Source organism: Engystomops pustulosus, chromosome 9, assembly GCF_040894005.1.
Source record: "Engystomops pustulosus chromosome 9, aEngPut4.maternal, whole genome shotgun sequence".
Lineage (NCBI taxonomy): Eukaryota > Metazoa > Chordata > Amphibia > Anura > Leptodactylidae > Engystomops > Engystomops pustulosus.
This window is the reverse complement of record NC_092419.1, coordinates 108,950,066-108,966,870: the sequence shown is the minus strand read 5'-3', so window position 1 is coordinate 108,966,870 and position 16,805 is coordinate 108,950,066. Positions and strand designations below refer to the sequence as shown.

Below are 16,805 nucleotides of genomic sequence, written 5' to 3'. Positions count from 1 at the left end.
TCTCTCCTTTCTCCTGTAGCTGCTCCTCTCTCCTTTCTCCGTCTCTTGTAGCTGCTCCTCTCTCCTTTCTCCGTCTTCTGTAGCTGCTCCTCTCTCCTTTCTCCGTCTCCTGTAGCTGCTCCTCTCTCCTTTCTCCGTCTCCTGTAGCTGCTCCTCTCTCCTTTCTCTGTCTCCTGTAGCTGCTCCTCTCTCCTCTCTCCTTTCTCCTGTAGCTGCTCCTCTCTCCTTTCTCCGTCTCCTGTAGCTGCTCCTCTCTCCTTTCTCCTGTAGCTGCTCCTCTCTCCTTTCTCCTGTAGCTGCTCCTGTCTCCTTTCTCCGTCTCTTGTAGCTGCTCCTCTCTCCTTTCTCCGTCTTCTGTAGCTGCTCCTCTCTCCTTTCTCCGTCTCCTGTAGCTGCTCCTCTCTCCTTTCTCCGTCTCCTGTAGCTGCTCCTCTCTCCTTTCTCCGTCTCCTGTAGCTGCTCCTCTCTCCTTTCTCCGTCTCCTGTAGCTGCTCCTCTCTCCTTTCTCCATCTCCTGTAGCTGCTCCTCTCTCCTTTCTCCGTCTCTTGTAGCTGCTCCTCTCTCCTTTCTCCGTCTTCTGTAGCTGCTCCTCTCTCCTTTCTCCGTCTCCTGTAGCTGCTCCTCTCTCCTTTCTCCGTCTCCTGTAGCTGCTCCTCTCTCCTTTCTCCGTCTCCTGTAGCTGCTCCTCTCTCCTTTCTCCGTCTCCTGTAGCTGCTCCTCTCTCCTTTCTCCTGTAGCTGCTCCTCTCTCCTTTCTCCGTCTCCTGTAGCTGCTCCTCTCTCCTTTCTCCTGTAGCTGCTCCTGTCTCCTTTCTCCGTCTCTTGTAGCTGCTCCTCTCTCCTTTCTCCGTCTTCTGTAGCTGCTCCTCTCTCCTTTCTCCGTCTCCTGTAGCTGCTCCTCTCTCCTTTCTCCGTCTCCTGTAGCTGCTCCTCTCTCCTTTCTCCGTCTCCTGTAGCTGCTCCTCTCTCCTTCCTCTGTCTCCTGTAGCTGCTCCTCTCTCCTTTCTCCTGTAGCTGCTCCTCTCTCCTTTCTCCGTCTCCTGTAGATGCTCCTCTCTCCTTTCTCCATCTCCTGTAGATGCTCCTCTCTCCTTTCTCCGTCTCCTGTAGCTGCTCCTCTCTCCTTTCTCTGTCTCCTGTAGCTGCTCCTCTCTCCTTTCTCCGTCTCCTGTAGCTGCTCCTCTCCCCTTCCTCTGTCTCCTGTAGCTGCTCCTCTCTCCTTCCTCTGTCTCCTGTAGCTGCTCCTCTCTCCTTCCTCTGTCTCCTGTAGCTGCTCATCTCTCCTTCCTCTGTCTCCTGTAGCTGCTCCTCTCTCCTTTCTCCGTCTCCTGTAGCTGCTCCTCTCCCCTTCCTCTGTCTCCTGTAGCTGCTCCTCTCTCCTTCCTCTGTCTCCTGTAGCTGCTCCTCTCTCCTTCCTCTGTCTCCTGTAGCTGCTCATCTCTCCTTCCTCCGTCTTCTGTAGCTGCTCATCTCTCCTTCCTCCGTCTCCTGTAGCTGCTCCTCTCTCTCCTTTCTCCGTCTCCTGTAGCTGCTCCTCTCTCCTTTCTCCGTCTCCTGTAGATGCTCCTCTCTCCTTTCTCCGTCTCCTGTAGCTGCTCCTCTCTCCTTTCTCCGTCTCCTGTAGCTGCTCCTCTCTCTCCTTTCTCCGTCTCCTGTAGCTGCTCCTCTCTCCTTTCTCCGTCTCCTGTAGCTGCTCCTCTCTCTCCTTTCTCCGTCTCCTGTAGCTGCTCCTCTCTCCTTTCTCCGTCTCCTGTAGCTGCTCCTCTCTCCTTTCTCCATCTCCTGTAGCTGCTCCTCTCTCCTTTCTCCTGTAGCTGCTCCTCTCTCCTTTCTCCGTCTCCTGTAGATGCTCCTCTCTCCTTTCTCCGTCTCCTGTAGATGCTCCTCTCTCCTTTCTCCGTCTCCTGTAGCTGCTCCTCTCTCCTTTCTCCGTCTCCTGTAGATGCTCCTCTCTCTCCTTTCTCCGTCTCCTGTAGCTGCTCCTCTCTCTCCTTTCTCCGTCTCCTGTAGCTGCTCCTCTCTCCTTTCTCCATCTCAGGCACTCTGAGTTCTCCGGCGGCCTCTCCTTTGCACCGCTCTGGGGTAGATTAGCTTTTTGGAACTTGTTATGGTATATGAAGTGCATCCTCCAGTGTTGGGGACCTCTCTGACAAGACGGTAGGTGGTCCTGTCTCCCTGATGCCCAGGACCCCTCTAAGCACAGCCGTAGTCGCACCATGCCCACTCCTCACTGCTGCAGCAGATCATACGGGTCACCACAGGGGGCGCTCATACTCTGCACATTACTGGTGGATTAGTTAAGCAAATGTGGTTAAACAATGGCGAGCACTAAGGAAGCAGCTGATCCGCCATGACAGACAGCAGGTCACCGGCTGCTGACACCAAACCAGGCAGCACTGGCATCGCTACTCAGCGACGGTGGTGGGGTCTGGGGTGGCGCTGTGCATGTGTAGGAGCCGGGGGCCCCCCTTTATATGCATCATTAGAACAACACTGCTGCACATTATCTCTCTTCTGTAACATGCAGAGCGCAATAATTAGGTAATAACAGACACTACAGGGGAGATAGACACAGCTCTGCTACACCCAGACACAGCAGAGCGCTCCCCTCTGATATACAGAGCAGGGGGAGGACCACAACCAGGAAAGGTCTCTGCCCCCAATATGTGACTGATCTACAGAGGGAGAGGAAGAACCCCACTGCGACTACTCTACTCCTATTATAACAGTATAACGCTGCGCCATAGTCTACAACTACCTGAAACAAGAGACGTCCTTAAAGGGCAAGTAAAAGCCATGTGTGAATATGTACCTAGATAGCAGAGACTTAAAGGGACAGAAATTTCATGTAATAAGTAATGATTTTGCCCTGTCCTTGTCCTGACATGGCTGATAACAGAGAGTAATAGATTGTATCCCCCCCTGTACAGTCTCCTCTCCCTGGGATGTAATGGCTGATAACAGAGAGTAATAGATTGTATCCCCCCAGGCCGTCCACTCCTATATACGACCTGATAGAACACAAGTATCAGCGGCTTTGGCTCGAGCAGCAGGAACAAGCGAGTGAGGCCTTGCGCATCATGTCCAAAGAGAAGGTAAGTGACCAGTCTGGGGGCTACCTACAGTATACGGACCACCACAGCAGGGCCATTAGTGAGAGTGATGGGACACAGTATACCTCCGGGTCTTTATCTTCCAGGATTATGTGGGGATACGGAAGGGGTCTGTAATCCTATTACCCAGAATCCCTCAGTAGTGTGGCCCCGGGGTCACAGGTGAAGCCAGATATCAAGAACAGGTCACATTTTTATGATGGGAGGACATTTTCGTACTTCTTCCGGCTGTGGCCCCCCCAATCCTGAGCTCGGGGTTTCTATGGGACGGGAGGACACAGTGTAATGCAATGGAGCGCGGGTGCAGGGGTGATGCTGGGACACCCCGTGTGGGGCATTGCAATCCAGTCTTGGCTAAACATTCCCTTTAAGCGCCCCTCCCCCGCCCCATTACATAATGGCTTTTTAGATAAATTGATATAATGAGTGTTAAGGGGATGAAGGGGCGAGCGGTTAGGGGGGGATAAAGACGTTTTATGGGGGTCCGAGGCGTCTGGTAATATTTAAATAGCCTTTAAGAGCGGCCAATGACTGGTTTATATGGTAATGGCGCGAATAAGAGGCCATTACTGGGGGAATCCGAGAGTTTACTGCATCTGCATATGAGGTTTTATGGCTTAAGTGCCGGGAGGCGCGAGGCGGGGAATTAACCGGCAGTTTATGGCCGACGTGTCTGGAGATAACATACAGCCCCAGCATCCCACTGTAATATGTATAGAGGGGGAAGAGACCCTCTAATAGAAGACACCTCTAAGGAGCCCTGACCCACACATATCCTGTGTGTGCTCTCTGTAGTATATCATACATGTACATCCAGAGCTGCACTCTCTATTCTGCTGCTGGTGCAGTCAAATAGTGAGTGCAGCTCTGGGGTATAATACAGGATGTAACTCAGGATCAGTACAGGATAAGTAATGTCATGTATGTACACAGTGACTGCACCAGCAGCAGAATAGTGAGTGCAGCTCTGGGGTATAATACAGGATGTAACTCAGGATCAGTACAGGATAAGTAATGTCATGTATGTACACAGTGACTGCACCTGCAGCAGAATAGTGAGTGCATCTCTGGGGTATAATACAGGATGTAACTCAGGATCAGTACAGGATAAGTAATGTCATGTATGTACACAGTGACTGCACCAGCAGCAGAATAGTGAGTGCAGCTCTGGTGTATAATACAGGATGTAACTCAGGATCAGTACAGGATAAGTAATGTCATGTATGTACACAGTGACTGCACCAGAATAGTGAGTGCAGCTCTGGAGTATAATACAGGATGTAACTCAGGATCAGTCCAGGATAAGTAATGTCATGTATGTACACAGTGACTGCACCAGCAGCAGAATAGTGAGTGCAGCTCTGGGGTATAATACAGGATGTAACTCAGGATCAGTACAGGATAAGTAATGTCATGTATGTACACAGTGACTGCACCAGCAGCAGAATAGTGAGTGCAGCTCTGGAGTATAATACAGGATGTAACTCAGGATCAGTACAGGATAAGTAATGTCATGTATGTACACAGTGACTGCACCAGCAGCAGAATAGTGAGTGCAGCTCTGGAGTATAATACAGGATGTAACTCAGGATCAGTACAGGATAAGTAATGTCATGTATGTACACAGTGACTGCACCAGCAGCAGAATAGTGAGTGCAGCTCTGGGGTATAATACAGGATGTAACTCAGGATCAGTACAGGATAAGTAATGTCATGTATGTACACAGTGACTGCACCTGCAGCAGAATAGTGAGTGCAGCTCTGGGGTATAATACAGGATGTAACTCAGGATCAGTACAGGATAAGTAATGTCATGTATGTACACAGTGACTGCACCAGCAGCAGAGTAGTGAGTGCAGCTCTGGAGTATAATACAGGATGTAACTCAGGATCAGTACAGGATAAGTAATGTCATGTATGTACACAGTGACTGCACCAGCAGCAGAATAGTGAGTGCAGCTCTGGGGTATAATACAGGATGTAACTCAGGATCAGTACAGGATAAGTAATGTCATGTATGTACACAGTGACTGCACCAGCAGCAGAGTAGTGAGTGCAGCTCTGGAGTATAATACAGGATGTAACTCAGGATCAGTACAGGATAAGTAATGTCATGTATGTACACAGTGACTGCACCAGCAGCAGAATAGTGAGTGCAGCTCTGGGGTATAATACAGGATGTAACTCAGGATCAGTACAGGATAAGTAATGTCATGTATGTACACAGTGACTGCACCAGCAGCAAAATAGCTCGTGCTGGATCATTCTGCTGTGAACTGCTGACGGGTGTGGTTGTGTTCTGCTGAGCTCCTGCACCACCTGGAGCAATCTCCATCCACCCAGGCCTGCTCTCTCCTCCCCAGGGAGGGAGTGGGTTCTGTGGGATGAATCCAGCAGGAAAATCCCAGGCTTCTGCCTCCCAGACCAGGCCGGCGGGGGGCAGGAGAAGCCAGTTACCGGCCAAAGCGGAGGGGGTAAGAAGATCTGCCCGGAGCCAAGGACGCAGCGATGTGACCTCGGCTGCCACCCCCAAGACCCAGGGAAGCCGCAAGGTCTCCGGTTCACAGAAGATCAAGGCAAGTAACATCAGCCTAAGTGCTCCTCCTGGAAAGCTGAGTGACTGTGCGGGAAAGCTGGGTGATTCAGCTGAAAAGCTGGGTGCTCACGGAGGTGTTGAAAAAGCATGGGGTGATCTTAAGGCCCGGGAGTCTGCTTCCATCTATGGCTCCCGGATTGCTGAGCACCTCCGTGAGTACGAGGAAGCTGGAAAAGCGCTGAGGAGGCTCCAGGAGGAGATACGGGAGACCTTGGCCCTAGCGGGGGTGGCTACACAGAGAAAGAAAAAGTCTGATCTTCTTACCACCATAGACAGACTAAAAGCCGAGGTCACCGCTCTGCAAGAAAAGCGTCATCTAATCCGCGAGCACAGCGGTCCGTTCACGGAAAAACTGAAGAATGACGCCCGGTTTGATGATATGCGCCAGGATAAGCTGAGAAAGCTGAAGGGGCTTGAGATCCAGGTGGATGATGGCGATGATGAGGAGGATGAGGAAGACCTGCCGTGTCCGTCTGGTGGCCTGCGCCAACACCAGCAGGCATCGCACGACAGGCTGCCTGCAGAGCAAGCGCCATTACCATCAGGCTGCGACTCTGCCAACCTGGAGGAGGAAAGTGATGACAGCGGCCAGGGGGGGGGCGCTAATGGCTCAAATACGACAGCTCGAGTCCCCAATTCACCTCCAGAACTTCTCCTTTGGTGATGATTTGCCAGATGACGAACAAGGGAGGAAGAAGAGACCCAAGAAGAACAAGGCGTCTCAGGAGGTGAATCTGGTGTTTCGTCGCCTCCGGGCGGGCAGCAGTGTCAGCCTGTCGTGTAGGCCCCGTTACCCAGCCCAGCACGAGTCCTGCAGTGGACTCGGTGCCAGGGTGCGGGGAGAGTGCAAAGCCACGTTCCATCATGGCGCAGAGCACCAGCCTTGTTTGTAGTAGCAAGGGTGGTGCAGGGAAGGCATCGGCCGAAAGGCCGGACAGTGAGGGCGATCCAGCAAGTCCTGGTACTGTGCGCTGCCCCCTGGTGGGAGGGGGTGGTGGCCCAGTGCCAGGGGCAGTGGCGGGGGCTCCTGTGAGCAGCGGCAGTGTGATGGGGCTGCTGGGGCTTGTGGTGCGGCGCCTCCCAAGCGTCCTGTGCAGCCTGCGGGAAAGGGCACAGGAAAATTGTTGTTTTGCATTGGGGCATCAGACCCAGGAGATGGTAATAAGAAACTGTCCAGACTCAATAAAGATAAGAGACCTCATGCATCTAGTGAGCAGCGGTGGACAAACATTAAAAGAAAAGCTGGACAACAAGGGGTTAATGCCAATGAGGCAGAGGGCACAAGTAAGATCGGGGTTGGAGCTACCTCTTCTCAGGCTGTATCAGCTATGGAGGTGGCTCTACCCCCAGTGTCCAGTGACGCCGAGGCAACCCCAGGTCCTCCTGGCCCAGCTGGTGTGAGTGATGCAAGGAAGCGAGGCAGTAATGTACATAGTGTGGTGAATGTTGGGGTGGTGAATGGTTCTGAGGGGGGTGATCCTGGTATTAGTGCTGGTCCATCTGCACCCCCAGTGGTGGCCGCTCCCATAAGGAGCTATGCGGGTGTCACCGCTGGGGCAAGTGGGGTTAACTCCTTGTCTCCTGGCTCTGGGAACAGCGTTTTGCAAAGGCGTCTTCTGGAGGCTCTCAGGAGAGGGGAAAAGTCAATCACTGTAGAGGGGAGAGAGGTTGATCTGTCCTTCTGGACAGACAGGCATGGCCTGGCAGCCTTCCAAGAGAAAAGGGGGGGAGAGACTGTATGGTCTTTACCCACAACTGGGCCCGGAGCTGCCCGTAGGAATGTGGTTCGTCTTCGCTGGAGGGGCAGTGACGCATGCCCACCCAGGTCAAGGGTGGTGGAGCTCCTCCTGAAGATGAACTTCAGGGCTAGTGACATCTTTGCCCTGATACATCCTTATGGTACTCCGGAGTTTGATGTCAGCTTTGTTCGGCCGGAGGGCTTAGAGCTCTTCTGGTCGAATTATGAGCTGGCAAAGAACGAGCCCGCATGGCGAGACTTTGCTGTGCAAGCAGTGTCTCGCCAAAACGCAGTCAAGAAGGTGACCGTTTTGACCCGTAACGAGTCACTTTCTTGCATGGACATCATGACGTTATGGCGAAGTAGTTCAGGTACCTCAGAAAAACCGTGATGAATTTGGCATTTGGTCTGGGGCCTGGACCTTCATGATGAAGTTGAAGTGTTCAGGCGGCACAGTCGCCCACATTCCTTCTTCAGCCTTTCTTGGGCGGGACAGAATCCTGATTTTCTACCAGGGGCAGCCGAAGGTCTGTCACAGGTGCGGTGACCCCACACACTTTAGCGCCAGCTGCCAAGTGCAGGAGTGCGCTTTGTGTGGTGGGCTAGGTCATCTCGCTGCATCCTGTAAGGACATTAGGTGTAACCTGTGTGGTGAGCTCGGTCACCCTTTCAGCCGTTGTCCTCGCTCCTTTGCCAATGCGGTTGTGACCCCAGTGGAGGAGAGCCATGAGGTTGCTTCTGCTGGGGAAGGTACCAGCAGAGGTGGAGGAGCTGAGGGGCCTGTGAAGAAAAGCAAGAATAAGTCACCTTCTCAGTTGAGGCGGCTTGAAGCCAGACAAAAAGGGAGAGAACTGGGGAAGCCTCAGGTTGCTGGGGTGACCCTTGGTCCTTCCTCAGAGGCTGGTCTTGCTACTGAGGCCCTAAGGGATGATGAGTTGGATGAGGAGGTCAGGAGGATGGAGCGCGAGAAAGGTGCCATGTCCTCCACGTCCTCCCATTATGAGAGTATGGATGAGGATAACAGGATTTGGCTAGAAAATAAGCGCAAGCAGAAAAAGAAAAAACGCGGCCTATCTAAGGTACCTAAGGAAGGGAAAACTTCCTCCCCTCTGGTTGAGCTTTCCAACCGGTTCCTCACCCTCGATAAGATCGCCTCCTCGGAAGGAGAGGCTGAGGGTGGGGTTCTGGAGGTGGCGGCGGAGCAGCCTGCAGGGGGCGCCGAGTCTCTATCCTCTGGGGAAGCCGGGTCCTCAGAGTGGGAGACTGACTCAGAGTCAGGAGACAAGGACGAAGGAGAGGGTGGTCCGGGTGGGTCCTTGGGGGCCAATAATAATATGGACACCACAATTTCACTAAAGAGAAGTTGCCCCAATTCTGAAGGGAAAAGGGAAAAGGGATCCTCTTCAGAGGAGAGTCGGGGGAAGGGAAATGGAAAGAAAAAAGCCGTCTAACTCAATCACTCATGATGGCGGCACCCACTCCGTTGACGCTGGCGTCCATTAATGTCGCCAGCATTAAGTCTGATGCGGCTAGATTTGCGGCCTTTGATTTTCTCGGCCGTGTTGAAGCCGACATTTTATTTTTGCAGGAGACCAGGCTGCCAGATTTGGCGGCCGTGTTTAAAGCTAAGAGGGAATGGAGACACGGGCCTTCCTATTGGTCTCTTGCGGCCGAGCCGTATAGCGGAGTGGCGGTCCTTTTTACCGCACCGGTAGAATGCCGACGAGTTATTGAGTTAGAAATGGGGAGATGCCTGATCCTGGATGTCCTCATGAAGGGACAAGAACTTTGTCTTATTAAGTATGAGAGGCTGGGCACGGGGAGGGCCTCTCTCCTTAGTGTCTCTTAGTCTTTCCTTTCCCCCTGGTGAAGGTGCGCTCTCTGGAGTATGAGAGGCTGGGCACGGGGAGGGCCTCTCTCCTTAGTCTGTCCTCTCCCTCCTGGTGAAGGTGCGCTCTCTGGAGTATGAGAGGCTGGGCACGGGGAGGGCCTCTCTCCTTAGTGTCCCTTAGTCTGTCCTCTCCCTCCTGGTGAAGGTGCGCTCTCTGGAGTATGAGAGGCTGGGCACGGGGAGGGCCTCTCTCCTTAGTGTCCCTTAGTCTGTCCTCTCCCTCCTGGTGAAGGTGCGCTCTCTGGAGTATGAGAGGCTGGGCACGTGGAGGGCCTTTCTCCTTAGTGCCCCTTAGTCTGTCCTCTCCCTCCTGGTGAAGGTGTGCTCTCTGGAGTATGAGAGGCTGGGCACGGGGAGGGCCTCTCTCCTTAGTGTCTCTTAGTCTTTCCTTTCCCCCTGGTGAAGGTGCGCTCTCTGGAGTATGAGAGGCTGGGCACGGGGAGGGCCTCTCTCCTTAGTGTCTCTTAGTCTTTCCTTTCCCCCTGGTGAAGGTGCGCTCTCTGGAGTATGAGAGGCTGGGCACGGGGAGGGCCTCTCTCCTTAGTCTGTCCTCTCCCTCCTGGTGAAGGTGCGCTCTCTGGAGTATGAGAGGCTGGGCACGGGGAGGGCCTCTCTCCTTAGTGCCCCTTAGTCTGTCCTCTCCCTCCTGGTGAAGGTGCGCTCTCTGGAGTATGAGAGGCTGGGCACGGGGAGGGCCTCTCTCCTTAGTGTCCCTTAGTCTGTCCTCTCCCTCCTGGTGAAGGTGCGCTCTCTGGAGTATGAGAGGCTGGGCACGGGGAGGACCTCTCTCCTTAGTGTCCCTTAGTCTGTCCTCTCCCTCCTGGTGAAGGTGCGCTCTCTGGAGTATGAGAGGCTGGGCACGGGGAGGGCCTCTCTCCTTAGTGTCCCTTAGTCTGTCCTCTCCCCCCCTGGTGAAGGTGCGCTCTCTGGAGCATGAGGGGCTGGGCACGGGGAGGGCCTCTCTCCTTAGTGCCCCTTAGTCTGTCCTCTCCCCTCCTGGTGAAGGTGCGCTCTCTGGAGTATGAGAGGCTGGGCACGGGGAGGACCTCTCTCCTTAGTGTCCCTTAGTCTGTCCTCTCCCCTCCTGGTGAAGGTGCGCTCTCTGGAGTATGAGAGGCTGGGCACGGGGAGGGCCTCTCTCCTTAGTGTCCCTTAGTCTGTCCTCTCCCTCCTGGTGAAGGTGCGCTCTCTGGAGTATGAGAGGCTGGGCACGGGGAGGGCCTCTCTCCTTTGGAGGGGGTTCTCCTTTAGTGTCCCTTAGTCTGTCATCTCCGCTCCTGGTGTTGTGGCTGATGCTGCACAGTAGATTTTTGTTTTGTATCTGAGCGTGTAGTGATGTAGCGGCTTGCAGGCGCCGAACCTGGGCTTTATGTGGTTTTGATTTGTTATGTTGATTTGTTTAATGTGTTTGTATCTTGTGTACAGTGTGTATTTAGTTATATGTAATTATAATTAATGTGTATATAGGCTGGTTGGTTTTGGGTGTTGGTGTTAGGTTGGGAGGGGGGTGGACGGGACTTGGACTTTATGATCCTGGGCACTGGTCTGGACTATATAGCGCGAACTTTGGACGTTAGACCAGTGTCTGGGTGGGAGGGTGATGGGCGTGGGATTTAGTTAGTTATATTTAATGTTATTAATGTTATTTCAGTTATATTCATTGTTATTTCTGTGTTTATTTCTTGTTCGTTTATGTGTATTTTGCTGTGTATTTCAAAAAAAAAATATATATTAGGTGGTGGGACTGGGTGATGGTTTTGTTTGTTCTTATGCTGAGTGTGTGGTGTGTGGCTGGGCCAGGAGGTTTTGTAAGTTTATTTTCGTTTATATTTGTTCTTTTGTAATTTTTTTTTTTTTTTTGCCAGAAGTTATGGCTTTATTTATGTTTTATTATTGTTATGTTTTTCACTTTTATATAAAATAAAAGATTTACAGGATTTAACTCAGGATCAGTACAGGATAAGTAATGTCATGTATGTACACAGTGACTGCACCAGCAGCAGAATAGTGAGTGCAGCTCTGGAGTATAATACAGGATGTAACTCAGGATCAGTACAGGATAACTAATGTCATGTATGTACACTGTGACTGCACCAGCAGCAGAATAGTGAGTGCAGCTCTGGGGTATAATACAGGATGTAACTCAGGATCAGTACAGGATAAGTAATGTCATGTATGTACACAGTGACTGCACCAGCAGCAGAATAGTGAGTGCAGCTCTGCAGTATAATACTGGATGTAACTCAGGATCAGTACAGGATAAGTAATGTCATGTATGTACAGTGACTGCACCAGCAGCAGAATAGTGAGTGCAGCTCTGGAGTATAATACAGGATGTAACTCAGGATCAGTACAGGATAAGTAATGTCATGTATGTACAGTGACTGCACCAGCAGCAGAATAGTGAGTGCAGCTCTGGAGTATAATACAGGATGTAACTCAGGATCAGTACAGGATAAGTAATGTCATGTATGTACACAGTGACTGCACCAGCAGCAGAATAGTGAGTACAGCTCTGGGATATAATACAGGATGTAACTCAGGATCAGTACAGGATAAGTAATGTCATGTATGTACACAGTGACTGCACCAGCAGCAGAATAGTGAGTACAGCTCTGGGATATAATACAGGATGTAACTCAGGATCAGTACAGGATAAGTAATGTCATGTATGTACACAGTGACTGCACTAGCAGCAGAATAGTGAGTGCAGCTCTGGGGTATAATACAGGATTTAACTCAGGATCAGTACAGGATAAGTAATGTCATGTATGTACACAGTGACTGCACCAGCAGCAGAATAGTGAGTGCAGCTCTGGGGTATAATACAGGATGTAACTCAGGATCAGTACAGGATAAGTAATGTCATATATATACACAGTGACTGCACCAGCAGCAGAATAGTGAGTGCAGCTCTGGAGTATAATACAGGATGTAACTCAGGATCAGTACAGGATAAGTAATGTCATGTATGTACACAGTGACTGCACCACCAGCAGAATAGTGAGTGCAGCTCTGGAGTATAATACAGGATGTAACTCAGGATCAGTACAGGATAAGTAATGTCATGTATGTACACAGTGACTGCACCAGCAGCAGAATAGTGAGTGCAGCTCTGGGGTATAATACAGGATGTAACTCAGGATCAGTACAGGATAAGTAATGTCATGTATGTACACAGTGACTGCACCAGCAGCAGAATAGTGAGGGCAGCTCTGGGGTATAATACAGGATGTAACTCAGGATCAGTACAGGATAAGTAATGTCATGTATGTACACAGTGACTGCACCAGCAGCAGAATAGTGAGTGCAGCTCTGCAGTATAATACTGGATGTAACTCAGGATCAGTACAGAATAAGTAATGTCATGTATGTACACAGTGACTGCACCAGCAGCAGAATAGTGAGTGCAGCTCTGGAGTATAATACAGGATGTAACTCAGGATCAGTACAGGATAAGTAATGTCATGTATGTACACAGTGACTGCACCAACAGCAGAATAGTGAGTGCAGCTCTGGAGTACAACCTCACCTTTGTCCTCTTACCTCTTTGTTTCCCCTTCAGATTCAGCTGCGGAAGGTGCAGAGCACTAGGACCTCTCTTCTGCGTAGGTATCAGCCCCCTGCAGACCCGGCTCCTCTCTGGAAGCTTCCGCGCTTTGATAAGGTAGGTGTCTCTCGGGTGGTAGGTTATCAGGTTGTGTTTTGGTTTTGTTGTTGATTTTTTTCTGTGAATAAATAATTTCTTTGGTTACAGTAAAACCTGCGCTGATACATTGTAACAAGCTGAGGGTGATAGATATGATACACTGTAACACTATAAGACCCTCGCTCCTGCCTTTAACCCCTTGTCCTCCTGGTGTAGTGTATCCAGGTGATCCATGGCGCTGCTTCCTCTGCTGCCGGGGACCTTCTTCCACCTTGATCGCTTCCATTAACATATGTCCGTGATCATTTATAAGCCCCTGAGGTGTCTCCACCGCTGCGGCTGCTGCTCAGAACAGGGCGGACAGCGCAGAACAGATTGAGGGATGTGGAGGGGGCAGATGTCAGCGCGAGGGGTCCTCACCCAGTACCCGCGGATCCATGCATCACTGTGATGAGGAGACTGGCAGCTCCTCGCATGGCGGCACACACACTGCCAGGGGAAGGTTATAAGGGACGGCCATACACAGAGCTGGAGGCTCATACCTTGTGTCACAGCTTACTCAACATCTCTACTTGCTGTCAGTGAATGGAGACATCCTGGATGAGCAGCGATTCTGTAACTCCTATCCTTGGTTATTCCCTTGTCCTCCATATTAGATAATTCTGCTTGTTGTCAGTGAGCGGAAACCTCATGAACTCCCTCTGGACATTGGCCGAGTGTGCAGGTTGACATTAGAGAATAACTCTAGTTGCCCGCTCCCATATCACATGACCTCTCAGTGTGGGATGGAGATGCCCTTTAAGTTCTGGAAGGAGGATCAGATACCAGATCTGCTACATAAGCAACATGCAGAAGGAACAGAAGTCCCAGGACTCCCCCATCCCCCTACTATTTCAAGAAGGAAAGGAAAATTTACATATCTGAATGAATCCATAAGTAATGGGTAAGGGGGTCCAATAATGTCTGGAAGATGGCCACCAAGTCAAAGACCTCCAGCGAGAAGGAGGTCATAGCGGATCACAGAATGTCACAATCACTCAGATATTAATTGCAACAATCAGATCTGTAACATCTTTCATGGTTCATTAGCCATCAGCGCGAAAACTTGTAACGACCGGAGAGGTTCCCTGTGACGCACAGCTATGTGTCGTGTTCTCCCTGAACACAGAACTGAAGGCCCGGGATCCAATGAGAATCTAAGAAGAATCTCTGTGCTGATAACTACTACAACACGTCACATAGCTGTGCATCACAGTGAACCTTCCTGGTGGTTGTTGCCGTTTTCCTTGCTGTGATCCACTTTCACAACGGAGAAACCTGCCCCTGATCCAATATGGCGGCTTTCAAGATGGCGGTCTTCAAGATGGCGGTCATATTCTAGGCGCTAAGACACCAAGACTGCCGGTGCTGCCCCCACCAGGCGGTGGACAAATGTGTTACACACTATACATAGTGTATACAGAAGCTCCGTCCCCTATAGACTATACTTCTGAGGATCACACTAGTTCATCCTGAGCCTCCTGGTTCCTCAACAGACCACAAGCACAGCAGTTAGTAGAATTAACTACATGACGGATTGTCATCCCGTATGCATTGGATAGGGAATATTGGGGAGTTCAGTCTGTGGGAGGGTCCGGTTAACCCTTAATAACTGGAGCGGCCCTACCTCTCCAAGTATTCCGGATACCACTGGAGAATTAGGAGTCGGGACCACCATGGTGACATTCACGTGTTCTACCCTATACCCAAGAACTTAAGACATCCCCTTTAAATGTGGCGACGCTGCTCCAGAAGCCGTGACCATGGATGACGTGGGTGTCGGTCTGCACTCATGAAGCAGGGGGCTCTGGATGAGCGCTCTCCTGGGCTGATGTGCTGGCTGGGGATGAGAGGCGGTGGATGGATGGCAGAGCGCTCGTCACGGCAGCCGCTGCTGACACATTCCTCTTCACAGGAGGATGATGAGACCTCAGCCCCCAGCGCAGCCTCCAATTAAATCAAAATTGTTTGTTTTTAATGGTCCTTTTACGCTGACAAGTGGGCGATGATTGCGGCAGCGCGAGCTGTCACCGCGCGGGGAGCAGCCGCCGCTGAGAATGCCCATTGCTTCCAATTAGAGGCAGAAGCTCCTCCGTATCCCCGGCGCCCCCCCAGGCCCCGGCGGCTCCGCACTTTAGGGTAAGGGGGGGGAGATTTTTATTTTTTCTTCTTCTTCACCACAAATTACTGACACAAAACGGGTGCGTACTGATGGCGGGTGCGCGGTCCGAGCCTGGCGCCTTTAATGAGGTGATGGAAGTTCTTCTCCCTGCGCTAAGTTCTTTCTTGTCTGACAGCTGCCGGATGGTGACCTCATAAAACATTTAGGATTTCTCATTACTCGCTGTCAAGCATCACAGTGACGGCTTCACCAAGTCATTTGCATCCAAATGTGTCCGGGGTGGGGGGCGCCGAGAGGTGGGGGGCAGCGGAGACCGGGCTGGAGGGGGCAGCGGGGGACCGGGCTGGAGGGTGCAGGGGGCAGCGGGGACCTGGCTGGAGGGTGCAGGGGGCAGCGGGGGACCGGGCTGGAGGGTGCAGGGGGCAGTGGGGGACCGGGCTGGAGGGTGCAGGGGGCAGCGGGGGACCGGGCTGGAGGGGGCAGGGGGCAGCGGGGGACCGGGCTGGAGGGTGCAGGGGGCAGCGGGGGACCGGGCTGGAGGGTGCAGGGGGCAGCGGGGGACCGGGCTGGAGGGGGCAGCGGGGGACCGGGCTGGAGAGTGCAGGGGGCTGAGGCCGGTACATGGGGCGCAGCACGGCCTTCTGTGTCCTATAGGTGGACCTGTGCACAGTACAACTTCTACACTAGGAGGACGATGGATAGGGGACAACAGGGGAGGCGGCAGGGACCCCCAGCGTGGTGTGTGCGGGGGAGGCGGCAGGGACCCCCAGCGTGGTGTGTGCGGTGGAGGCGGCAGGGACCCCCAGCGTGGTGTGTGCGGGGGAGGCGGCAGGGACCCCCAGGGTGGTGTGTGCGGTGGAGGCGGCAGGGACCCCCAGCGTGGTGTGTGCTGGGGAGGCGGCAGGGAACCCCAGCGTTGTGTGTGCGGGGGAGGCGGCAGGGACCCCCAGCGTGGTGTGTGCGGGGGAGGCGGCAGGGACCCCCCAGCGTTGTGTGTGCGGGGGAGGCGGCAGGGACCCCCAGCGTTGTGTGTGCGGGGGAGGCGGCAGGGACCCCCCAGCGTGGTGTGTGCGGGGGAGGTGGCAGGGACCCCTGGTGATGAGGACCCTCCTTTGTCAGTATTTTGCAGCCTTGCTGTATGTTTGGAGAAGATGCTGTACTGCTCCTCCTGCTCTATATTATCACATCAGTCTCTAGGGGCAGTTTGTTAGGATCTGGATGATGACGGTTCTCACTTTTGCTTCTTCCCTCAGGTCGGTCCTCACCTCGACACTTTCCCGAGTGATAAGGCGCGACAGCGAGCGATCAGTGCCCACCAGTCGGACGCCATCGCTCGCCAGGGTCTGCATGGACAGGGCATCTACAACATCAGCTAAGACCCTGACTACTACAACCCCCATCATCTGTGTGCAGTGCAATAAATCGTGGCTGATTGTACAGATTCATGTAATAAGATCTGCTCCTCCGTGTGCTCGTATTGGGAAGAAACTACTGATCATGGGGAAGGTCCTCCTCACCCTGCTGTGCGCTCTGGAGATTGGTCCCTGGCTGAATACAACTGATATAGTGGTCAGAGGGCAGGGGTTGTAGAGCAATGCAAACCACAGTGCACAGCAGTGTGAGGAAACGCCCCAAGTGCACTGGAAAATCCTAAAAA

General features: G+C 52.5%; 1 protein-coding gene across 1 annotated transcript in view; it reads left to right on the top strand.

The window, feature by feature from the left end:
* Window positions 1–16,589, top strand: part of CFAP77 (cilia and flagella associated protein 77) — a 94,316-nt gene extending 77,727 nt beyond the window's left edge. The window contains exons 4-6 of the mRNA XM_072125559.1: window positions 2,990–3,095; window positions 12,904–13,005; window positions 16,402–16,589. Coding sequence (XP_071981660.1) covers window positions 2,990–3,095; window positions 12,904–13,005; window positions 16,402–16,524 — 331 coding nt within the window. The 3' untranslated portion in view covers window positions 16,525–16,589. The remainder of the gene's footprint in view (window positions 1–2,989; window positions 3,096–12,903; window positions 13,006–16,401) is intronic.
* The last annotated feature ends 216 nt before the right edge of the window (window positions 16,590–16,805 follow it).